Source organism: Pseudophryne corroboree, chromosome 1 (genome assembly GCF_028390025.1).
Source record: "Pseudophryne corroboree isolate aPseCor3 chromosome 1, aPseCor3.hap2, whole genome shotgun sequence".
In the NCBI taxonomy this organism is placed as follows: domain Eukaryota; kingdom Metazoa; phylum Chordata; class Amphibia; order Anura; family Myobatrachidae; genus Pseudophryne; species Pseudophryne corroboree.
This window is the reverse complement of record NC_086444.1, coordinates 820,567,990-820,594,652: the sequence shown is the minus strand read 5'-3', so window position 1 is coordinate 820,594,652 and position 26,663 is coordinate 820,567,990. Positions and strand designations below refer to the sequence as shown.

The window sequence follows — 26,663 nt, the reverse complement described above, 5'->3', positions numbered from 1 at the left end:
TATAATGCAGGGACAGTAACCTGTAGTATATTAATTAGTGCCTATCCCCTAGTGACCAGGTATACTTTACAGCCTCCAGGTAGTGGTAGAAGAGATCTATGTGAGGAAAGGCAGAGGACTGGATTTGGGGCCCTTGAGGGAGAATGCTGTCTATAGGGGCATGGTCACAGTCAGCTTATTCCCCTGGCACTTTCCCTCTAATAATAATAATAATAATAATAATAACAATAACAACAATTAACTATATAGAACTAGTATATTCCATTGCACTTTACAATTGGGAATTGGGACCAAAACAGTAATAGAACAATGGGGGTCATTCCGAGTTGTTCGCTCGCAAGCTGCTTTTAGCAGCTTTGCACACGCTAAGCCGCTGCCTACTGGGAGTGAATCTTAGCTTATCAAAATTGTGAACGAAAGATTCGCAATATTGCGAAAAGACTTCTCTGTGCAGTTTCTGAGTAGCTCGATACTTACTCTGTCAGTGCGATCAGTTCAGTGCTTGTCGTTCCTGGTTTGACGTCACAAACACACCCAGCGTTCGCCCAGACACTCCTCCGTTTCTCCAGCCACTCCCGCGTTTTTCCCAGAAACGGTAGCGTTTTTTCACACACTCCCATAAAATGGCCTGTTTCCGCCCAGAAACACCCACTTCCTGTCAATCACACTCCGATCACCAGAACGAAGAAAAAACCTCGTAATGCCGTGAGTAAAACTCCAAACTGCATAGCAAATTTACCAGTGCGGACATTGCGCATGCGCATTAGCGACTAATCGCTCCGTTGCGAGAAAAAAATAACGAGCGAACAACTCGGAATGACCCCCAATACTGGGTAATAATTTATAGGCACAATTCACCTTAGGTAAAAAAAAATAAAAAAAAATAAAAATATTACAAATAATTTCAACTTGATCTAGCCATATTTTTTGTGAATAGTCTGTTAACCTTGATGAACAATTTAATGAATTGTAAATATTTATTACTACAATATAAAATAATAGCAAGTACCAGCAGTGGGATAAGGGTAATTACCATTGCAGTTGTTACTTGTCTAATTACTGTGAATTACTGGTTTTCTTTAGGCCGGATTGGACAGCAGCAAAACAACTTCTGGGAGATACCAATTTTCTCAAAAGACTTCTGGAATATGACAAAGAAAACATAAAACCTCAAATTTTGCTGAAACTTCAGAAATACATTAATAACCCTGATTTTGTACCAGAAAAGGTGGAAAAGGTGTCCAAAGCATGCCGATCTATGTGTATGTGGGCCAGAGCCATGGATCTTTATTCTAGAGTGCTAAAAGAAGTTGAACCAAAAAAACAAAAGCTGGCAGCCGCACAGGTACTTTTCCATCTATTACTCATATAATATTGTGGCAGGATTTCAAAAACATAATGCAACTATTAGGTGACTTACTCAGTGTTATGCTGGGCATACAGTATGCAATTATCACCCTATTTATAGACTGACCTCGGATAGGGCTGGTAATGGCATAGTCTATGGCTGCAACCGAGCAGCGATGATTGGACGGTCAGGCACGAAAGATCATCCAACATGCCAGACTGATCTAATCATTGTCGGGCACATCTGGCAGTGTATGCTCGCCTGACATTTCCCCTGTTCCTAGATTTCTAAACCATACACTATGAAATATCTGTGTATGGCCACTATATCTGATGGATTCAAGCTGTCAGATAAAATGTCTATTGGCCTGACAATGTATGCCCAGCGTTAGAACATGGCAGCAACTAGGGGTGTGCGAGTGGTGCCGTCACACGGGGACCCGGGCCCTGGATCCGGCACTGTTGCTGTCCCATGGCCCCTTCATGTGGTTTGCACCATGCAGCCTGTGAAGCAGTGATCATGGGTTTAGGGGGCCAAGTAGGCACAGGGTGCACTGCCTATGCACTGCCTATGTTAGGAGTAAAAGCAATAAAGGAACAGCTTGGAATAAACCATGTTGCAATGCAAGGAGTAGTTGTTGTTTTTTGCATGCAAAAAATGATTGTTTTTGTGCTTATGCATGTAGTGAACAAATACTGGGCACCTCAGTATTTACACTGCAATTTAGAATTAAGCCAGGACACACCCCTTCCCAGCTACAAATCTGTCTGCATACTGTATTTCAAATGTACCTCACCTGCAGTGCCACTTGGTTTCACCAAGGTGAATATGGTTTTACCAAGGTGCAAATTGGCCTTCTAACTCTGAGTAGGACCCTGTGTTAGCACTCAACTAATGCTATAAGCTTTACTGCCATAAATTAAGACTAAGGACCATATTCAATTAGTGTTGTTAAGGGGTGCAAAAGGGCGATGGCCTTGGGCTTTATCGCCTGCGGCTATTAAATTCCAGTCCTTTTTTCACCTGAACCCCTTTTTAACACCGGTTAACTTAATGTGTCAACATGTTTTGCCATGAAAAGTTCACTGACTTGTTCGTTAACAGGGTCGCAGCACCTGTTAACCCTCTAGTTATCGGGGATTTTTTTTTTGCGTATGAAAAAAAATCCATTATAAGTTCTGCCAGCATGCTAACTTAAGGGTTAATTGAATAGCCCCAGGGGATCACTGAGCCTGCAGTAAATTATAGTGGCTAATTGAATTCCCCTTAACTGTTGCTTAGTTTGTGTAGATATTACACTTTACTATAGTACATTATGCCACATTCAAATGTTTCATATATCGGTATATCTAATTGTGACATATGACGGTCAGAATGATGCAAAGTACAGCCATAGCAGGCCCAGTGAGACACCAGACTGGGAGGGCTCATCACCAGTCACATAAAAGATAACTTTGCCCAGCTACCAATGTATGAGTTTATCTGCAGATGTAGCTGTTTTCTATAGACATTGGGGGTAATTCCGAGTTGATCGCAGCATCAAATTTGTTAGCAGTTGGGTAAAACCATGTGCACTGCAGGGGGGGCAGATATAACATTTGCAGAGAGAGTTAGATTTGGGGGGGTTATTTTGTTTCTGTGCAGGGTAAATACTGGCTGCTTTATTTTTACACTGCAATTTAGATTTCAGTTTGAATACACCCCACCCAAATCTAACTCTCTCTGCAAATGTTATATCTGCCACACATGCAGTGCAAATGGTTTTGCCCAACTGCTAACAAATTTGATGCTGCGATCAACTCGGAATTACCCCCATTGTACAAAATGGGCCTAAACTGTAGTTATGTCTATTTGGGTCAAGTAGTGTCTTCCTTTCACTGTCTTATTGCATTGCTGATGATAATAGGTGGTTCAGTATTATTAGGGTCACATTTGCAGCTGATGCTGGTGCTACTGCTATTCTACAGTCCTTTAGATGATGGTAGAATAAGATGTGTCTAGCATTCACAATGGTTTCTTCTTTCTTTAGGCTGAGCTTGATGCTACTATGATCACTCTGCGAGAGAAGCAAAGGAAATTAAAAGATGTTGAAGAACAAATTAATAAGCTGCAGGATCAATTTGATAAAAGCTTTGGGGAAAAAGAAAGTCTTTGTAAGTTTTCTTTTTGTTCTTATACATTACAACAATGTGGTTATATCTGATTGTTAACCAAAATATACATGAATATGCGGTACATTTAGCGGTATATGTTTAATTTGTCGGTTGTCAGGATCCCAGCATTCAGGATATCGATGCCGGAATCCCGATAGCTGGCAATGCCGGCAGCCGGAATACTCGGGCAACAGGACTATTCCCAATCGAGGGTGTATACGACACCCATACAGTGGGAATAGAACCTGTGGCAAGCACAGCGAGCCACCGAGACCGCAGCATGGTGAGCACAGTAAACCCAGAAGGGGATTTTTTGCGCTCGCCTCGCGGCCGGGATGCCGTTGTCGGTATACTGATGGATGGCATCCTGGCCGCCGAGAAATCATACTTAGCTTTGCCTGCTTTTGGCATGTGTTTTGTGCAGATGCCCTTAGCAGCTTTTGGGGTTAATTCAGATCTGATCTTAGATGTGCTAAATTTAGCACATCTACAGTCAGTTTCTCTGACATGCGGGGGTGACTGGGCACGGGGCTAGTCACTACCCCCTTCCTCCCCCGCAAGGGTGCAAAAGCATCACACAGCGGCGATGCTTTTGCACCTGCTGAGCAGCTCCCTGCCAGTGCAGCTCCCGGGTCGCAGCGGCTGCGTGTGACATCACGCAGCTGCCGCCAACAGCGTTCTATCGCCATTGGCACGCCCCCTCCCGTCTCTGCCCGTTTGAGACTTCTCCCTTCTACTCATAGCTCTACCCACTTAGTTTTACTCCTCCCATTTTCAACACATTTTTAAGAAAAAACCCAGCATCCTCAAATGCCTACTGTGGATTCTCTGTCATCACGCAGCGGCATAAAGATACTTGGCAGGAGGAGGACGTGGCCAGGGAAGGGGGAGCCGGGCATGGAGAAGACAGTGACACTGCTTGCCTCTCAGCTTAAGGCGCACTCTTAGCTGCACTGTGGTCAAGGGCTGCAGAAGCTGCACACTCTGGATATTATTCCTGGCAGATATGGAGTCTCAGATCTATTTTTAGAAAGACTCTCTCCCCCCTCTGCCCAGCTTTTCTCTAAATGAATCCAGACTGGGAGGGACAGGGGAGCTGAGGATGGGATGTGATTGTGATGTGCAGTGATAAACGTGACCAGTGTGCTTGTAGACCCCACCTGCTGCTGAGTGTTGGGTCCTGGGGGTGGGGCTTACAGATTTCGGTGGTTATCTGCTGCTAGAGCAATGCTGTATTCAGATGCATACAGATAGATAATATAGATAACAGTTTACAGGTCCTTTGCCCAGGGATCCGCCATTTCTGACTCCTGGTGGAATAGTGGCTATCCTGAGGTGACACCTCCTGCAAATAGTCCTATGTAATCCCTTATCTGAACCTACTACAATGCTCATCATCCACAGCCAGTCCAGAGCATGTCAGTCACCCAGCAGAACACTGCTGTACTGTGACTGGGATAGACTTTAGCAATTGGCAACATGTTTGGGCCAATGTTTAAAAGCTCTCTATGGGATAACATACTGTATATAGGGACACTGCAGAATTATGGTCATGCATCTTATCTATCTGGTGGCCAGAGTGAAGGCTGCTAGGTAACGCTGGGTCAGTGGTGGGCGGTCTAACACACTCAGTGCTACACTACACAGTCAGATTATCATCACCACGGTCGCTCCGTGGGGGAAGTAACATGAGTAGAGTGGGCCTGGTGCCAGCATATCAAATGTGCGTGGCAGGTCTACAGGGGGGGGGGGGGGGGGGCACCCCACTTTAAATCCGCCACTGCTTATGGGAAGGAGTTTTTGGGGTTGTGAAGATGGATCCGAATGGATCCCTCTGCTTCTGTTCGGCTCTTTCTGCCGAACGCAGAGTTCTTCTGCACATGTGTGAACCCCAGTCCAGGCATGTGCTCAAATACTGCTGAGTCTCCGCAAGCTTATCTTCAGATCAGCTATCTTCATACCGGAGCAATGTTCAATCGCTCTTGTGACTGTGTATCCACCGCTACTACTCACAGTGAGTTGGATACTTAACAACCCACCGATAATTAAAAGGCGGAATAGGCTCTTAGGGCCTAATTCAGACCTGATCGTAGCAGCAAATTTGTTAGCAGTTGGGCAAAACCATGGCCCTCATTCCGAGTTGTTCGCTCGTTGCCGATTTTCGCTATACTGCGATTAGTCGCTTACTGCGCATGCGCAAGGTTCGCAGAGCGCATGCGCTTAGTTATTTTACACAAAAGTTAGGTATTTTACTCACGGCATAACAAAGCTCTTTCATTGCTGTGCTGTTCGTAGTGTGATTGACAGAAAGTGGGTGTTTCTGGGCGGAAACTGGCCGTTTTTTGGGAGTGTGCGGAAAAACGCAAGCTATCGAGTTCCAAAACGCGGTAGTGTCTGGAGAATTGGGGGAGTGGCTGGGCGAACGCTGGGTGTGTTTGTGACGTCAAACCAGGAACGAAAAGGACTGAGCTGGTCGCAATGGCTGAGTAAGTCTGGAGCTACTCAGAAACTACGGGGTAATCGTTACGAGAAAATTAGCGAAGCTTTCGTTCGCAATTCTGCTATGCTAAGATACACTCCCAGTAGGCGGCGGCTTAGCGTGTGCAATGCTGCTAAAAGCAGCTAGCGAGCGAACAACTCGGAATCACCCCCCATGTGCACTGCAGGTGTGGCAGATATAACATTTGCAGAGAGATTAGATTTAGGTGGGGTGTGTTCAAACAGAAATCTAAATTGCAGTGTAAAAATAAAGCAGCCAGCAGAGTCGGCCTTAGGCATAGGCAATATAGGCAAATGCCTAGGGCATTTGGAATGCCTAGAGCAGGCATGTCCAAACTGCGGCCCTCCAGCTGTTGAGAAACTACACATCCCAGCATGCCCTGACACAGCTTTAGCATTCTCTGACAGCAAAACTGTGTCAGGGCATGCTGGGATATGTAGTTTCACAACAGCTGGAGGGCCGCAGTTTGGACATGCCTGGCCTAGAGGCACAAGCAGCTTCTGCTGATTAAAATATGCAGCATGCCTATATACTGTGTCTGACTGCGGCTCTATATGCAAACGAAATGCATTACTAATGTGCAGTATTATCTGTATAAGGTGTACTACAGTACTTTGTGGTGTAACGTATAGAAAGGGCACTACTGTGTGGTCTAATGTGAATAAAGAGCAATATGGTGTGGTGTAATGTTAATAAAGGGCACTACTGTGAGGAGTAACGTGATACTACTGTGTGATATAACGTGAATAAGAGACACTTTTGTATGATTTAATGTGAATAAAGTTGCAGTACTGTGTGGCGTAATTTCAACTGGGGGTATTATTGTGTGGCCATGCCCCTTCCCAGCAAGAACACGCACCGTTTTGAGCTGCACACTGAATGTGCACACTGTTCCTATTTAAAATATAGGGGATAGGAGCACCAAAATGAGGACTGCTATGGGTGAGGGGTGATGGTGCTGGGAAAGGGTCAGAGGCAGAACTAGCATCTGTGCAAGGGGGCACCAGCCAAAATCTTTCCTAGGGCATCTTATTGGTTAGGGCCGGCTCTGGCAGCTAGTATTTACTCTGCACAGAAACAAAATAACCCACCCAAATCTAACTGTCTCTGCAATTGTTATATCTGCCACACCTGCAGTGCATATGGTTTTGCCCAACTGCTAACAAATGTGCTGCTACGATCCGGTCTGAATTACCCTCTTAGTCTCATTTTGCAGCTAACTAGCCCAATCTCTCCCCCCAAAAAAACCCATTTATCTGCAAGATACCTGCTGTAAAAAAAAAAATGATTTTGATGTTCTGGTCCTTAATCATTCTTCCCTGAATCATACAGACTTCATACCTTGCTGGGCTGCACTTTATTTCTCAACCAGGGTTTAGTTACTGACAAAGATATCAGGTTCATAAGGCAATCTCAGAAAATAGATATATACTAGTATACTACTGTAACCTCTGTCTGTTCCTGCACCAAACTCATTGAGACAGGTTATCTTTTGATGCCATCTAAAATAAGCATTGTAATGTGAAAATTTGGAGCACTATTACTATCGACTTGCCATAGTTTCGATTTTGATGGTCAGAGTGGTTTGTACTATAAAACTTTTCAAGGACACCTAGTAGAACTTCTCCTAGAAATAACAAGAGAATTTCAGTTTGACCCAGAGACCTTCCTGACAAATTGCATATCTGCTGAAACCTCTAATCTTGAGGAGGTGAAAAACTAAATCCAATTATCACCATCAACATGAATTTAAGCATGTAGTCCAAGATTTACATTCTTAGGCTGCAGACATAAACCAGGAGGGTTTATATACTGACATAATGCTTATACTATCTGATACCTCTTTTCCTAAACATACACATTTCCTACAGGATTGTCACATTACTGTCGTGTTTTTTACTTCTAAGGACAATTTGTCGCTTTTCTTCAGAAGCTGTATTGTTCTTCCTTATCAATCATAACCATGACAGACCATCAATCTTTTCACATCAAGATTAAGTGAAAAGTTTGATAGAGCTGTACACTATCTCCCCTTTTATATACACCATCAGTAACATTAAAGTGCCAGGAAAGCCATTTCATTATAGGAGAGGTGGGCTTTGTAGAATATGGAGTTGAGCTAATGCGGCTCTAGGTACAGTACAAGCAAAAGTTGGCATGCCAAATAGCGTTCAGCTTTGAGAACGGAAGGGGGCGTCTATGTAGGAGTGCAAAAGCCGGATCCCGGTTGACAACAACCTTCATTTTGACAATACATCAAAAACCGCAACCCAGTATTGTCGAAGGAAAGAACAATCCCAAAAAACATGCAGGAGTATACCTTCCTCTGACAGTAGAAACCCTTTTACAATGAACTTGAGTTGCTAAAATAGACTTAGAACTTTCAGTGCTCATCGGAGTAGATAATTGCAGACAATAAATTTTTACTTTACATTTCTCTGACGTCCTAAGTGGATGCTGGGACTCCGTAAGGACCATGGGGAATAGCGGCTCCGCAGGAGACTGGGCACAACTAAAAGAAAGCTTTAGACTACTGGTGTGCACTGGCTCCTCCCACTATGACCCTCCTCCAGACTTCAGTTAGAATCTTGTGCCCGGCTGAGCTGGATGCACACTAGGGGCTCTCCTGAGCTCCTAGAAAGAAAGTATATTTTAGGTTTTTTATTTTACAGTGGGATCTGCTGGCAACAGACTCACTGCAGCGAGGGACTCCAGAGGGATCGACCGCAGGACCCGACCTTGGTGTTCGTTCCCGGAGCCGCGCCGCCGGCCCCCTTACAGAGCCAGAAGCAAGAAGTGTTCCGGAAAATCGGCGGCAGAAGACTTCTGTCTTCAACAAGGTAGCGCACAGCACTGCAGCTGTGCGCCATTGCTCCTCATGCACACCTCACACTCCGTTCACTGATGGGTGCAGGGCGCTGGGGGGTGGCGCCCTGAGGGCAATATAAGACACATTGGCTGGCAAATCTACACCATATATAGTCAGGAAGGCTATATAGGTGTAAAAATACCCCTGCCAGAATTCCAGAAAAAGCGGGAGAAGTCCGCCGGAAAAGGGGCGGGGCCATCTCCCTCAGCACACTGGCGCCATTTTTCCCTCACAGCTCCGCTGGAAGGACGCTCCCTGGCTCTCCCCTGCAGTGTCAAGCTACATAAGGGTAAAAAAGAGAGGGGGGCACTAAATTTAGGCGCAGTATATATAATATAAGCAGCTATAAGGGAAAAACACTCATTTATAGTGGGATCCCTGTGTTATATAGCGCTCTGGTGTGTGCTGGCATACTCTCTCTCTGTCTCCCCAAAGGGCTTTGTGGGGTCCTGTCCTCTGTCAGAGCATTCCCTGTGTGTATGCGGTGTGTCGGTACGACTGTGTCGACATGTTTGATGAGGAGGCTTATGTGGAGGCGGAGCAGATGCCGATAAATGTGATGTCACCCCCTGCGGGGTCGACATCTGAGTGGATGGTGGTGTGGAAGGAATTACGCGACAGTGTCGACTCCTTGCATAAAAGGTTTGACGACATACCAAATGTGGGACAGCCGGCTTCTCAGCCTGTGCCTGCCCAGGCGTCTCAAAAGCCATCAGGGGCTCTAAAACGCCCGCTACCTCAGATGGCAGACACAGATGTCGACACGGATACTGACTCCAGTGTCGACGACGATGAGACTAATGTAACTTCCAGTAGGGCCACACGTTACATGATTGAGGCAATGAAAAATGTGTTGCACATTTCTGATGTTACCCCCGGTACCACAAAAAAGGGTATTATGTTTGGAGAGAAAAAACTACCAGTAGCTTTTCCTCCATCTGAAGAGTTAAATGAAGTGTGTGAAGAAGCGTGGGCTTCCCCTGATAAGAAACTGGTAATTTCTAAGAGGTTACTAATGGCGTACCCTTTCCCGCCAGAGGATAGGTCACGTTGGGAAACATCCCCTAGGGTGGATAAAGCGCTCACACGCTTGTCAAAGAAGGTGGCACTACCGTCTCCGGATACGGCCGCCCTGAAGGAATCTGCTGATAGAAAGCAGGAGGCTATCCTGAAGTCTATATATACACACACAGCTGTTATACTGAGACCAGCTATTGCTTCAGCATGGATGTGCAGTGCTGCAGCTGCGTGGTCAGATTCCCTGTCGGAAAGTATTGATACCCTAGACAGGGACACTATATTGCTAACCGTAGAGCATATTAAAGACGCACTTTTATACATGAGGGATGCACAGAGGGATATTTGCCGGCTGGCATCTAAAATAAGTGCAATGTCCATTTCTGCCAGGAGAGGGTTATGGACTCGGCAGTGGACAGGAGATGCAGATTCTAAAAGGCACATGGAAGTTCTGCCTTATAAGGGTGAGGAGTTGTTCGGGGATGGTCTCTCGGACCTAGTTTCCACAGCAACAGCTGGGAAGTCTACATTTTTACCCCATGTTCCCTCACAGCCAAAGAAAGCACCGTATTATCAGGTACAGTCCTTTCGGCCCAATAGGGGCAAGCGGGTTAGGGGCGCGTCCTTTCTGCCCAGAGGCAGAGGTAGAGGGAAAAAGCTGCAGCATACATCCAGTTCCCAGGAGCAAAAGTCCTCCCCCGCTTCCTCTAAGTCCACAGCATGACGCTGGGGCTCCACAGGCGGAGCCAGGTACGGTGGGGGCCCGTCTCAAATATTTCAGCAATCAGTGGGCTCGCTCACGGGTGGATCCCTGGATCTTTCAAGTAGTATCTCAGGGGTACAAGCTGGAATTCGAGACGTCTCCCCCCCGCCGTTTCCTCAAATCTGCCTTACCAACCACTCCCTCAGGCAGGGAGGCAGTGTTACAGGCAATTCACAAGCTGTATTCACAACAGGTGATAGTAAAGTTGCCCCTACTTCAACAAGGACGGGGTTACTATTCCACAATGTTTGTGGTACCGAAACCGGACGGTTCGGTGAGACCCATTTTAAATTTGAAATCCTTGAACACATATATAAAAAAATTCAAGTTCAAGATGGAATGCTCAGGGCGGTTATTGCAAGCCTGGACGAGGGGGATTACATGGTATCACTGGACATCAAGGATGCTTACCTGCATGTCCCCATTTACCATCCTCACCAGGAGTACGTTAGATTTGTGGTACAGGATTGTCATTACCAATTCCAGACGTTGCCGTTCGGTCTATCCACGGCTCCGAGGGTCTTTACCAAGGTAATGGCCGAAATGATGATACTCCTTCGAAAGAAGGGAGTTTTAATTATCCCGTACTTGGACGATCTCCTGATAAAGGCGAGGTCCAGGAAGCAGTTGTTGGTCGGGGTAGCACTATCTCGGGAGGTGCTACAACAGCACGGCTGGATTCTAAATATTCCAAAGTCACAGCTGGTCCCTACGACACGTCTACTGTTCCTGGGGATGGTTCTGGACACAGAACAGAAAAAAGTGTTTCTCCCGGAGGAGAAGGCCAAGGAGCTGTCATCTCTAGTCAGAGGCCTCCTAAAACCAAAACAGGTGTCGGTGCATCACTGCACGCGGATCCTAGGAAAGATGGTAGCTTCCTACGAAGCAATTCCATTCGGCAGGTTCCATGCAAGAACCTTTCAGTGGGACCTGTTGGACAAGTGGTCCGGATCGCATCTTCAGATGCATCGAAGAGGGCCGCAGATTCGGCATACAGGACTGGGTCCTGGTGACCACGGATGCCAGCCTTCGAGGCTGGGGGGCAGTCACACAGGGAGAAACTTCCAAGGACTATGGTCAAGTCAGGAGGCTTCCCTGCACATAAATATTCTGGAACTGAGGGCCATTTACAATGCCCTAACTCAGGCAAAACCCCTGCTTCAAAACCAGCCGGTACTGATCCAGTCAGACAACATCACGGCGGTCGCCCATGTAAACCGACAGGGCGGCACGAGAAGCAGGACGGCGATGGCAGAAGCCACAAGGATTCTTCGATGGGCGGAAAATCACGTGTTAGCACTGTCAGCAGTGTTCATTCCGGGAGTGGACAACTGGGAAGCAGACTTCCTCAGCAGGCACGACCTCCACCCGGGAGAGTGGGGACTTCATCCAGAAGTCTTCCAACTGATTGTAAACCGTTGGGAAAGGCCACAGGTGGACATGATGGCGTCCCGCCTAAACAAAAAGCTAGAAAAGTATTGCGCCAGGTCGAGACCCGCAGGCGATAGCTGTGGACGCTCTAGTGACACCGTGGGTGTACCGGTCGGTTTATGTGTTCCCTCCTCTTCCTCTCATACCAAAGGTACTGAGGATAATAAGGAGAAGAGGAGTAAGAACTATACTCATTGTTCCGGATTGGCCAAGAAGAGCTTGGTACCCGGAACTTTAAGAAATGATCTCAGAGGACCCATGGCCTCTGCCGCTCAGACAGGACCTGCTGCAGCAGGGGCCCTGTCTGTTCCAAGACTTACCGCGGCTGCGTTTGACGGCATGGCGGTTGAACACCGGATCCTGAAGGAAAAGGGCATTCCGGAGGAAGTCATTCCTACGCTGATTAAAGCTAGGAAAGAAGTAACCGCAAACCATTATCACCGCATATGGCGAAAATATGTTGCATGGTGTGAGGCCAGGAAGGCCCCAACGGAAGAATTTCAGCTGGGCCGTTTCCTGCACTTCCTACAGTCAGGGGTGACTATGGGCCTAAAATTGGGTTCCATTAAGGTCCAGATTTTGGCTCTATCGATTTTCTTCCAGAGAGAACTGGCTTCACTACCTGAAGTTCAAACTTTTGTTAAGGGAGTGCTGCATATTCAGCCCCCTTTTGTGCCTCCAGTGGCACCTTGGGATCTCAACGTGGTGTTGGATTTCCTAAAGTCACATTGGTTTGAGCCACTTAAGACCGTGGAATTGAAATATCTCACGTGGAAAGTGGTCATGTTGTTGGCCTTGGCTTCGGCCAGGCGTGTATCAGAATTGGCGGCTTTGTCATGTAAAAGCCCTTATCTGATTTTCCATATGGATAGGGCAGAATTGAGGACTCGTCCCCAATTTCTCCCTAAGGTGGTATCAGCCTTTCATCTGAACCAACCTATCGTGGTGCCTGCGGCTACTAAAGACTTGGAGGCTTCCAAGTTGTTGGACGTAGTCAGGGCCCTGAAAATTTATGTTTCCAGGACAGCTGGTGTCAGAAAAACTGACTCGCTATTTATCCTGTATGCGCCCAACAAGTTGGGTGCACCTGCTTCAAAGCAGACTATTGCTCGCTGGATCTGTAGTACGATTCAGCTTGCACATTCTGTGGCTGGACTGCCGCATCCTAAATCAGTGAAAGCCCATTCCACGAGGAAGGTGGGCTCTTCTTGGGCGGCTGCCCGAGGGGTCTCGGCTCTTCAACTTTGCCGAGCAGCTACTTGGTCGGGGTCAAACACGTTTGCAAAATTCTATAAGTTTGACACCCTGGCTGTGGAGGACCTAGAGTTTGCCCATTCGGTGCTGCAGAGTCATCCGCACTCTCCCGCCCGTTTGGGAGCTTTGGTATAATTCCCATGGTCCTTACGGAGTCCCAGCATCCACTTAGGACGTCAGAGAAAATAAGAATTTACTCACCGGTAAATCTATTTCTCGTAGTCCGTAGTGGATGCTGGGCGCCCATCCCAAGTGCGGATTGTCTGCAATACTTGTATATAGTTATTGTTTAACTAAAGGGTTATTGTTGAGCCATCTGTTGAGAGGCTCAGTTGTTATCATGCTGTTAACTGGGTATAGTATCACGAGTTATACGGTGTGATTAGTGTGGCTGGTATGAGTCTTACCCGGGATTCAAAATCCTTCCTTATTGTGTCAGCTCTTCCGGGCACAGTATCCTAACTGAAGTCTGGAGGAGGGTCATAGTAGGAGGAGCCAGTGCACACCAGTAGTCTAAAGCTTTCTTTTAGTTGTGCCCAGTCTCCTACGGAGCCGCTATTCCCCATGGTCCTTACGGAGTCCCAGCATCCACTACGGACTACGAGAAATAGAATTACCGGAGAGTAAATTCTTATTTTTTACATGATATTTACTTTACTCTAAGGACCTAATTCAGACCTGGTCGCAGCAGCAAATTTGTTCTCTAATGGGCAAAACCATGTGCACTGCAGGGGGGGGGGCAGATATAACATGTGCAGAGAGAGTTAGATTTGGGTGTGGTGTGTTCAAACTGATCTCTAAATTGCAGTGTAAAAATAAAGCAGCCAGTGTTTACCCTGCACAGAATCAATATTTCTGCACATGTATATCTGCCCCCCCCCCGCAGTGTACATAGTTTTGCCCATTAGAGAACAAATTTGCTGCTGTGATCAGGTCTGAATTAGGCTCTATGCTTGTAGCAAACTCATGAATAGTACAGCTTGTGCATAGCTACAGATACTTATTTTATACGGATCTGGTCAGCATAGCGGCGTTCGGGATGCTGGCAGTCTGAATCCCGATGCTGGAATCCCGACACTGGTCACAAGACAGATGCCGGGATGCCAACATCAGTCACAGTGCCGGCACCAGAATCCCGACTGCTGGCATCCCAAACGTAAGTATGGTGGGGAGCGGTAGGGTTAGACTGGGGAGGGGGGAGTTGGTTAAGGCTGCACAGGGAGGGTTAAGGTTAGGCTGCATGAGAGGGAGGTTAGGGTGAGGCTGCAATGAGGGAGGGTTAGGTTTATGAACTAAAAAGGAGGGGTTAGGGTCAGGCACTAAGTGGGAAGGGTTAGGCTTAGGCTCCAGGGAGGGTTTGTGGATGGTTAGGGTCAGGCTGTGGGAAAGGAGGGTTACCAACAAGATGTCAGGATTTTGCGCATTGGGATACTGCTGTCAGTATTCCAAGCGCCGGGATTCCGATACCATCCCATTTATACATTGTTATTTTGCTACTTGAAGTCTCATCATAATTTTTCAGTTTTTAAATGTTTATTGCTGTAAAATTAGAACACATACCATAAATGCATAAATAAAAACACAACTCCTGCAGATGGAGCCTCCCTCATCGTTGTTGTTTCTCCGCCTAAACGGAGGATTAGTCATGCCTAAGTGATAGCTCAGGTTGTTCAGTTGTGGCACGGACAGGTGCGTTGAGCCATGACTACACACGCAGCATGCAATACACATCTTCACCACTGGGTGGCTAATGCTCCACTAATCCAGTACTGTAGAGCGAATAGTGGCAGATTGATCTACAAGCTCTGGCAAATGGTCAGTGACTACTGTAATGTTATTGTATACTGTACACACAGACCAATGGTCAGACTGTTAGGCGCGGCGGTCTTCGGCCGTGCCCTGACTGAGCAGCGGTCACGGCCGCTGCGCCTCTCTCCTTCCCTGTCCCCCGCACGGCGCCTAGCAACGCCAGGACGCCGTGCACACGATAGCCGCCGGGTCCCTGGCAACGCAGGACGCCGTGCCTGCAGGGCCGCCGGGTGCATAGCAACGGGGACGCCACAGGTGGACCGCGTTCCCCGTTGCTAAGAATAGTTAATTAGGTTGCTCGTGCAGCAGGGCAGCTGCACGGCAACTAGTAATTAGGGTCTGGGGGCTGGTCCTGCTGGCCCTCCTGTTATTGGCCAGCAGGGCCTTTTTATGTGAGCCAGCAAACTGCAGCCCCGCCGGTGATAGCTTCTTGTATGCTGTTCCTGCCTTGCAGAACTCTGTTCCTGTCAGCCGTGTTTGGTGGATCTTGCTCCCTGCCCTTTGGTACTTTGGAGGTCCGAAGCCGGTCCTGGGAATCCTTCTAGTCCTTGCGAACCTGTTTGTCATCTGGGGTTCTCGCCCGGTTTCGTGAGTAGCGGCTTCTGCCGCGTGTTGCGGCCTATGCCGCTTAGTGTTTACTTTACTGTGAATTGGTGCATTTGCGGAGGTTTCCGCTTTCACTGTCCTCCCCGGAACTCGGCGGTGCCGTGTAGGGGAGTGGACAGTGGTTTCTTTGTAGCTCTTTTCCTTTGGCGGCGTGCCGCACATACGTTTAGTTTTTAGGTAGTTTATAGCCCCTAGCGTGGTCGTTTCAGTTAGAGGTCCCCTTGTTATTACCCTGTCTCAGTTCACGCCTTGTCTCTCTTTAAGACCTGAGGGGGCATCGGAGTTGGGCAGACCTAATCCGCCCTTCAAACGCGGCTGCCATGGGCCCAAGAAACCATAGTCGTTCAGGCGTGAATTGATAACACGGGTAAGACAACGGAGGTAGGGTGCTAGGGGCTATTTCCTTCCCATCTCCCAATCCCAGCATTCCGTCTTGGTGCTCAGGACTCACTACATAAGATCTCCCCTGTCCTGAGCATCAGGATCGTAACATTATCACCGGCCACATAAAAAAATAAAAAAAGGGGGTTTAATTTTTTCCGTTGTATTGGTGGGCCTAGAAATTCGGCCTCATGAATCCGGCAGGTTTAGGGCCAAACCCCAGTCAGCTTTTGGTTAACCAAATACAGGAATTAACTCAGATGGTTCAGGACCTTACTCTTCGGGTGAGATCGCAGGAAGATCTTTTGCGAGCCTCCCCGAGTATGGTTCCAGAACCAAAGATGCATTTACCTGACCGTTTTTTGGGTAACCGAAAGGATTTTTTTAATTTTAAGGAAGCTTGTAAGCTTTATTTTTGTTTAAGGCCCCGTTCCTCTGGTACTGAGTCTCAGCGGGTCGGGATTGTGATGTCTCTACTTCAGGGTGATCCACAGACCTGGGCGTTTGGGCTAAGAGCGGATGATGCTGCTTTGTTATCAGTAGACGCCTTTTTTAAATCCTTAGGCCTCTTATATGACGACCCAGATAGAGAAGCATCAGCTGAGAGTCACCTGCGTGCCCTTAAGCAAGGCAAAAATCCAGCAGAGGTGTATTGTACCGAATTTCGCCGTTGGTCGAACGACTGTGGCTGGAATGACCCGGCCCTGCGCAGTCAGTTTCACCTCGGTCTGTCGGAAGTGATTAAAGACAGTCTCCTTCAGTACCCCGCTCCTGAGACTCTAGACAAACTCATGGAGCTCGCTATTAAAATTGATCGTCGTCTCCGAGAGCGGAGGGCTGAAAGAGGAACAACTTTTAGGCCTAATCCATGTGTATATACTTTTCCTGAGGACGTCGAGGAGCCCATGCAAATGGGTCTCTCCCGGCTGTCCCCAGAGGAAAGAACCAGAAGGTTAAGTTCTGGTCTTTGTTTGTATTGTGGTGGTAAGGGACATATCGCACGTAACTGCCCGAACAAGCCGGGAAACGCTCTGACCAAGTGAATTGTGAGGGGGTTCACTTGGGTCTGCAGTTAATCTCCTCTAATAATTCTCTATTAGTTCCGGTAAAGATTTCCTTTGGCAGCCTCAGTTCGTTGGTGTCGGCCTTCGTCAACAGTGGAGCTGCAGGAAATTTTATGGATTTAGCTTGGGCTAAGGCTTTAGGCGTTCCACTGATACCCTTAGATAGACGTATCACCATGCACGGCTTGGATGGGGGTCCGCTTTCCAATGGGGTTATTACTCAACGCACACCTCCAGTATTGCTGACAGTGGGGGCCCTACATTCAGAAGAAATAGAATTTTACCTTACACATTGTTCGGCAGTTCCAGTAGTTTTGGGTCAACCCTGGCTTGCCTTTCATAATCCCACCATAGATTGGCGGTCTGGGGAGATTTCCCAATGGGGTCCTTTTTGTGTTAAGGAGTGTATTTCCCATCCTGTCCGGGTTGCGGCAGTTACCCCAGAACTTATTCCTCTGGAATATCAGGATTTTGCTGATGTGTTCTCCAAGGGTAATGCGGACTTTCTGCCTCCCCATTGGTCCTATGACTGCGCTATAGATTTAGTTCCCGGGGCCACTTTACCTAAAGGGAGATTATATGCCCTCTCCGGGCCAGAAACCACGGCTATGGATAATTATATCCAGGAAAGCCTGAAAAAAGGCTTCATTAGGCCTTCGAAATCTCCTTTGAGTGCAGGATTCTTTTTTGTTGAGAAAAAAGATGGGTCGCTCAGACCATGTATTGATTTTCGGTCTCTGAATAAAATTTCTGTTAAAAACACCTACCCTTTGCCTTTGATTTCAGTACTTTTTGATCAGTTACGCTCTGCCGTTATCTTCTCAAAAATCGATCTTAAAGGAGCTTACAATCTCATCCGAATAAGATCTGGGGATGAGTGGAAGACGGCTTTCAGCACACAGTCGGGTCATTATGAATACCTGGTGATGCCCTTTGGGCTGTCAAATGCTCCTGCGGTATTTCAAGACCTCATCAATGATGTTCTTCGTGACTTTCTTGGAAAGTTCGTTGTCGTTTATTTAGACGACATTTTGATTTATTCTGAGTCTATGGAACAACATATTACCCATGTGCGTCTGGTTCTTCAAAAACTACGGGAGAATCATTTATACGCAAAACTAGAGAAATGTGATTTTCACATCACGGAAGTGTCCTTCTTGGGGTATATTATTTCTCCCCAGGGATTTTTCATGGAACCGAAAAAACTCCAGGCCATCCTTAATTGGGCGCAACCCACAAATTTAAAAGCAATTCAGCGCTTTTTAGGGTTTGCAAACTATTATAGGCGGTTCATTCATACCTTTTCTGATTTGGTCGCCCCTATAGTAGCATTGACTAAAAAAGGAGCGGACCCTTCCAATTGGTCGCCTGCAGCCGAGTCTGCCTTTCGGGCCTTAAAGCAGGCCTTTGTCTCGGCTCCTGTTCTCAGGCACCCTAACCCGGAGCTCCCCTTTATAGTCGAGGTGGATGCCTCAGAGGTTGGAGTGGGGGCTATCCTATCTCAGGAAGATCCGGAGTCTCAGGAATTACACCCTTGTGCCTTCATGTCCAGGAAATTCTCCTCCGCAGAATCCAACTATGACGTTGGTAATCGAGAATTGCTGGCAGTTAAATGGGCTTTCGAGGAGTGAAGGCATTGGCTGGAGGGAGCTAGGCATACTATTACAGTGTTTACTGACCATAAGAACCTGCAGTATATTGAGTCAGCTAAACAGCTTAATGCTCGGCAGGCACGTTGGGCATTGTTTTTTACTCGTTTCAAGTTTATTATCACCTTCAGGCCCGGTTCCAAAAATATTAAAGCTGATGCCCTGTCACGTTGTTTTCTTCTGGTTCACAATAACCATCCTGCTACTACCCCCATAGTTCCATCATCTGTCATCCGGGCAGGCCTCACACAGGATTTATTTTCTCAGTTAGTCCAGCTTCAACAGCAGGCTCCTAAACCGACTCCTGCTGATCGTCTCTTTGTCCCTGAATTTCTGAGAGGCACTGTTTTAGCTGAGTTTCATGACAACAAAGTCTCTGGTCATCCAGGTATCACTAAGACCTTGGAGTTAGTCTCTCGCTCGGTGTGGTGGCCTAGTCTTTCTAAAGATGTAAGGGAATTTGTCCATTCCTGTCAGGTTTGTGCACGGCATAAGGTTCCTCGTTCATTGCCGATCGGGCAACTCGTACCTTTAGCCGTTCCTCTCAGGCCATGGTCACATATATCCATGGATTTCGTGGTGGACCTTCCTCTTTCAGACGGATTTCGAGTCATTTGGCTGGTAGTAGATCGTTTTAGTAAGATGGCTCATTTCATTGCTCTTCCCCGATTACCCTCTGCTCAAGGGTTGGCAGTCTTGTTTCTCCGTCATGTGTTCAGGCTCCATGGGTTGCCCAGGGATATTGTCTCTGATCGGGGTCCGCAATTCATTGCTCGTTTCTGGAAACGTTTTTGTGCCTCATTAAATATGAAACTCTCTTTAACATCTGGGTACCATCCACAATCTAACGGACAAACCGAACGAGTTAACCAGTCATTAAAACAGTATTTATGGTTTTATTCGGCCAAACTCCAGAATGATTGGTCTGAATTTCTTCCGTTAGCCGAATTTGCTTATAATAACTCTTGTCATTCTTCCACCAAGGAGTCCCCATTCTTTTCAGTCTTTGGCTTTCATCCTAGAGCCAACTCTTTTTTTCCTCATTCTCCAGTCTCCTCGTTGACCTTAACCTCCCATCTCAGAACAATTTGGAGAAAGGTGCACCTTGCCTTGAGAAAAGCTGCCTTCCGAGAAAAGAAATTTTCTGATAGGCTCCGACGTCCTTGCACTTTTAAGGTGGGAGATAAGGTATGGTTGTCAACTCGCAACATCAAGCTCCGACAACCTTCGGCTAGATTGGGACCCAAATTTATTGGACCATTCCTTATCATTAAGAAGGTCAACCCAGTTGCTTTTCGGCTACGCTTGCCGAGATCTCTCAAAATTGGCAATACTTTTCACTGTTCTCTTTGAAACAGTATTTTTCTTCCAGGAGATTTCCTCGGAGGACTTCCCAGGGTAGATCTCTGGTAAATGTTCAGGGGCAACAAGAGTTCTTGGTGGAGAAGGTTTTAGATTCTAAGCTTTCTCGGGGTCGGCTCTATTTTTCGGTCCACTGGAAAGGTTATGGCCCTGAAGAAAGATCTTGGGTGTTGGATAAAGATTTACATGCTCCCAAGCTGAAGAGGATTTTCTTTCAGGAGATTCCTCAGAAACCTGGCTCTAGGGGTTCTTTAACCCCTCCTCAAGGGGGAGGTACTGTTAGGCGCGGCGGTCTTCGGCCGTGCCCTGACTGAGCAGCGGTCACGGCCGCCGCGCCTCTCTCCTTCCCTGTCCCCCGCATGGCGCCTAGCAACGCCAGGACGCCATGCGCACGATAGCCGCCGGGTCCCTGGCAACGCATGACGCCGTGCGTGCAGGTCCGCCGGATGCATAGCAAAGGGGACGCCACAGGTGGACCGCGTTCCCCGTTGCTAAGAATAGTTAATTAGGTTGCTCGTGCAGCAGGGCAGCTGCACGGCAACTAGTAATTAGGGTCTGGGGGCTGGTCCTGCTGGCCCTCCTGTTATTGGCCAGCAGGGCCTTTTTATGTGAGCAAGCACACTGCAGCCCCGCCGGTGATAGCTTCTTGTATGCTGTTCCTGCCTTGCAGAACTCTGTTCCTGTCAGCCGTGTTTGTTGGATCTTGCTCCCTGCCCTTTGGTACTTTGGAGGTCCGAAGCCGGTCCTGGGAATCCTTCTAGTCCTTGCAAACCTGTTTGTCATCTGGGGTTCTCGCCCGGTTTCGTGAGTAGCGGCTTCTGCCGCGTGTTGCGGCCTATGCCGCTTAGTGTTTACTTTACTGTGAATTGGTGCATTTGCGGAGGTTTCCGCTTTCACTGTCCTCCCCGGAACTCGGCGGTGCCGTGTAGGGGAGTGGACAGTGGTTTCTTTGTAGTTCTTTTCCTTTGGCGGCGTGCCGCACATACGTTTAGTTTTTAGGTAGTTTATAGCCCCTAGCGTGGTTGTTTCAGTTAGAGGTCCCCTTGTTATTACCCCGTCTCAGTTCACGCCTTGTCTCTCTTTAAGACCTGAGGGGGCATCGGAGTTGGGCAGACCTAATCCGCCCTTCAAACGCGGCTGCCATGGGCCCAAGAAACCATAGTCGTTCAGGCGTGAATTGATAACACGGGTAAGACAACGGAGGTAGGGTGCTAGGGGCTATTTCCTTCCCATCTCCCAATCCCAGCATTCCGTCTTGGTGCTCAGGACTCACTACATAAGATCTCCCCTGTCCTGAGCATCAGGATCGTAACATAGACGGAGAGTCAATTGTAAAAAAAGAAACCAATAAATCAGTCAATAAAATTTGTATATACAGACGCAAGTAAACGTGTTAAAGCAATGATCCATTGACGTTAGGGATATGTGAGCGTCCAAGTCCCGTAGACTAATCAATAAAAATAGTATATACAGATGCAAACAAACGTATTAAAGCAATGGTCCATTGACGTTAGGCATACAGTACTGTATATGAGCGTCCAAGTCTCGTAGCCAATACAGCAAAACCCATGAGAATGGATCACTGCTTACATTTACACATGAGTTTGTGTCTCTATCACCAGGCGTCGTGGCCAAGCGGTGAATTTTCCCACGTCCCATGCTCAGAGTCCCAGGTTCGATTCCCAAAGTGTGAATGCCTTCGTTTTTTTTTTCTTATTGACACTTTATTAATTATGTTTTTATAACATTCATATATTTGAGAACCTTACATTCAATAGATTTATGCACATAGGAAAAGACCTGTTTCCATAATTAACTGTTGGGGCGCAAATCCGTAGCACAGTACTGTGCTGTTTAATGTAATAGATTCATGGAATAAAAAATAGAATAAATCCATTTTTTCCCTCAAGCTACTTAGTACTCAAATAGAAAATACTGTACAGAGACACTAAGCACTGTGTTTTGCATCCAGGAACTTAGGGAGGAGCTTTTATCTCTGCCCATTACACTTATAAAGATAACACTTGCCACTGTAGCCTTTAGAGCAGAGTATGTTACAAGCTGTTCATGCTACATAGCACTCAAATAGAAAATACTGTGCAGAGACGCTAAGCACTGTGTTTTGACATCCAGGAACTGCGGCAAGTGTTATCTTTATAAGTATAATGGGGAGAGATAAAAGCTCCTCCCTAAGTTCCTGGATGCCAAACACCATGCTTAGCATCTCTGTACAGTATTTTCTATCTAGCCAGAAACCCTGCACCCCGTGCAAGCTTGGCGGACAATTGGAGGGGAACCGACACACGGCTGCTTGTCATTTCCCTTTGCGTTGTCACATAAACTAGTGGCTGGGCTGCCCTGAAAGCCAAGAGTCTCCTCTTTCGTATGCTACCAGTCTTGATTCTCTGGAACACCCATAACCGGCGTTATCAGGGTGCACAGTGGACCCCTTTTCGCATTGACTATAATGGGCTCGTAAATTCAGACCTACCCTTGGTTCCAACGCTTGTCGTTAGCCTTGTGGGGGTCACAGAAACTTGTGGTCAGTATCCTCTGATAGCTAATCGTCTCCCCTTCCATACCAACCCAGTTCTCAGCCGATTGGACCCCAGAACCAAATATATTAAGCTTTAAGCCCATTTTTATTTAATTTAATAGCTCACATAAACCTAACGTCAATGGACAATTGCTTTAACAGGTTTGTTTGCGTCTGTATACACTATTTTTATTTATTAGTTTGTCTTCGGGACCTCATTGCCGCAGTGTATTTTAAATAGCGTAATGATACGCTCGTACAGCATTGCCCATACAATGTACAGTAAAAAAGTACTCACGCTATAGTGTTCTGTATTTCAATGGAGACCACACTCATGCGCAATGGTGACTGTAAAAAGCGACATTTGGTGGATGGTCGCAGGTATTACACTCACCAGTAACGGCAAATGCCATGATTAGCTCTGTGAGCCTCCCTATGCCTATGCACGCCGCCTTGCCGCCCAGGAACGCTGCGACTCCGTAATCGGGACTAACCCCATAGACAGCATAGATGAGCGAGGCTCCATCTGTATCTCCCCCTGCTTCTGATATCTATCAGTCTATCTATCTCTTTGTCTTTCTATCAATATATCTATCTTACCATAATTGCCTACTCTCCCACAAGTTGTGGGAGACTCTTGATTTTTTGTATAATCCCCAATACCCACGGAAGAGGGACCGAATCTCCCGCATCCCGCCCACTTCCTAGTACATGGAATTGCAGCTACATAAGGAAGGGGCGGGTCTAAATAAGGTAAATTCATGTCATTCAGCCCTGTCACCTCCCCGCAGACCCGCAAATCGCAGCATTTTGGGGGCCTATTGACGTGACAGTTCGGACCCGATCACCAAAGTGGAATGCAGCATCTCCTCTCTGGACTTTGCCTGGAGAGGAGACTCAAAAAGTTGGTAACTATCTATCTATCTATCTATCTATCTATCTATCTATCTATCTAACTACAGATGTAGCCAGGGGTGTAGTTAGAGTGGCTCCGGTGGAGCGCAAGCTCCGGGCGCCGGAACGTCCCTGCCTTCCCCCTCCCTCTGCCCACTATACCGCCGGCCATTGGGGGTAATTCAGAGTTGATCGCAGCAGGAATTTTGTTAGCAGTTGGGCAAAACCATGTGCACTGCAGGGGAGGCAGATATAACATGTGCAGAGAGAGCTAGATTTGGGTGGGTTATTTTGTTTCTGTGCAGGGTAAATACTGGCTGCTTTATTTTTACACTGCAATTTAGATTGCAGATTAAACACACCACATCCAAATCTAACTCTCTCTGCACATGTTATATCTGCCCTTCCTGCAGTGCACATGGTTTTGCCCAACTGCTAGCAAAATTCCTGCTGCGATCAACTCAGAATTACCCCCATTGTACAGGCAGCCGCAGAGCAGAAGGAGAAGAAGCAGAGGGGGCGCACACTTAACTTGACTCAGAGACTAGGCAGGGAACAGGGCAGGAGACACTGACAGCCGGCACATGCTGCAGCTCTGTCCGCCCTCTTTATATGTCTCACTGTCTGCCTGTAGCTGTGGAGCAGGGTTATTTCTGTCGTGCTACACCACTCTCTGCCCCCACGGCTGCATCACCTCTTTTTGTCCAGCTGCTGCAGCACCTCTCTCTGTCCCAGCTACTACAGCAACTCTCTCTGTCCCAGCTGCTGCAGCAGCACAGCTGGGATAGAGACCTCTTTCTGTCTCGGCTGCTGCAGCACCTCTCTCTGCCCCGGCTGTTGCAGCACCCCTCTCTGCCTCAGAAGCTACAGCACTTTTTTCTACTTTAATGCTGCATCACCTCTCTCTGCCCCAGCTGCTGCACCTCTCTCTGTATTAGAAGCTGCAGAGTAACATGTATAAGCGGCTCTACTGTGTGGCATAAAGTGTATAAGCGGCTCTACTGTGGCGTGAAGTGTATAAGGGGTACTACTGTGTGGTGTAATGTGAATACCAGACAATGGGGGTCATTCAGACTCGATCGCTGCTGTGCATTTTTTCACAGCATCGATTGGGTCTGAACTGCCCATGCGCCGCCGCAGTGCGCCGGCGAATGCCAGACAGCCGACGGCTGTCTTAGGCTAGCGATCGCCTCTGCCTGATTGACAGGCAGAGGCGGTCACTGGGCGGGAGGGGACGGGTCGCAGGCATGCCCCGGACCACTGGGGGGGCGGGCCGCGTCGGCTGCGTGACATCACACGTAGCCGAAGGGACCCGGGCTGCAATGAGTAGCTCCCTGCCAGCGCGCAGGAGCTGCGCTGGCTGGGAGATACTCCTACAGTACAAAAGCATTGCCACTGTGCGATGCTTTTGTACTAGTGCGACGGGGCAGGGACTGACATGCAGGGTGGGCTAGCCCTGTGCTGGGTGTCCCCCCGCATGTCAGTGTGACTGATTGTAGATGTGCTAAATTTAAACTCTGAATCACCCCCAATACTGTGTGGTGTAATGTGAATAACAGACAATACTGTGCAGTGTAATGTGAATAACAGACAATACCGTGTGGTGTAATGTGAATAACAGACAATACTGTGCGGTGTAATGTGAATAACAGACAATACCGTGTGTTGTGTAATGTGAATAACAGACAATACTGTGCGGTGTAATGTGAATAACAGACAATACCATGTGTTGTGTAATGTGAATAACAGACAATACCGTGTGGTGTAATGTGAATAACAGACAATACTGTGCGGTGTAATGTGAATAACAGACAATACCGTGTGTTGTGTAATGTGAATAACAGACAATACTGTGCGGTGTAATGTGAATAACAGACAATACCATGTGTTGTGTAATGTGAATAACAGACAATACCGTGTGGTGTAATGTGAATAACAGACAATACTGTGCGGTGTAATGTGAATAACAGACAATACCGTGTGTTGTGTAATGTGAATAACAGACAATACTGTGTGGTGTAATGTGAATAACAGACAATACCATGTGTTGTGTAATGTGAATAACAGACAATACTGTGTGGTGTAATGTGAATAACAGACAATACTGTGCGGTGTAATGTGAATAACAGACAATACCATGTGTTGTGTAATGTGAATAACAGACAATACTGTGTGGTGTAATGTGAATAACAGACAATACTGTGTGGTGTAATGTGAATAACAGACAATACCATGTGTTGTGTAATGTGAATAACAGACAATACTGTGTGGTGTAATGTGAATAACAGACAATACTGTGCGGTGTAAAGTGAATTGGTACTAGTCTGTGACCACACCCCTCCCCATGAAGCCATGCCCCTATATTTTTGGTTTACACCTTTGTGGTGCACTGTCCCTATTTTAAACATGGGGCGCCCAAAGGAAACTTTCACCCTGAGCTCCACAAGGTCTAGAACCGGCCCTTTCACCAATTTAGTATTTTTAAAAAATAATTATTTTCAAATGTAACATGCATCCGATTCATTACAGGGGTAATACTTACCCTAGCTACACTTCTGCATGTAGCCATGCTCATCTTACTGCTATGTGGCATGTTGCATTACGGCATGCTGCCTGGCTTGCCAGGCTGCAACTATTTGCAGCCGGTGATCGCTCCATTAATTCCTAATGAAGCAATAGCTGGCTGTGAATAGTCGTAGCCTGGCATGCCATGTAGCAAGCCGGTGTTGTAGCATGCTGCATCGCAGCAAAGATGAGCATGGCTACATCTGTATCTAGCTATCTATGTATTGGTATGCATGCTAATCCTTGCTTTCCCTGAGTATGCTAAAACAACTTGCTCCCTCATCTATCCAGGGTGACCCACTGCTCCCTGCACTAATATTTTTACTATTTTACATTTCCATAAGTTTCCATTGCAGCTGGGCTGTCTTTCAACAATCACTGCTGCCCTTTTCTGCTTATTGCAGGGCTGTCATTTGTCTGTAACCTACTGTACCTCTGCAATAATAGGCGAACAGGCGCTCC

The 26,663-nt window shown here is 47.2% G+C and overlaps 1 protein-coding gene across 1 annotated transcript in view; it reads left to right on the top strand.

The window, feature by feature from the left end:
* The window catches only part of DNAH6 (dynein axonemal heavy chain 6), a 679,574-nt gene that overhangs the window by 433,461 nt on the left and 219,450 nt on the right, over nucleotides 1-26,663 (top strand). The window contains exons 52-53 of the mRNA XM_063919567.1: nucleotides 1,084-1,345; nucleotides 3,378-3,501. Coding sequence (XP_063775637.1) covers nucleotides 1,084-1,345; nucleotides 3,378-3,501 — 386 coding nt within the window. The remainder of the gene's footprint in view (nucleotides 1-1,083; nucleotides 1,346-3,377; nucleotides 3,502-26,663) is intronic.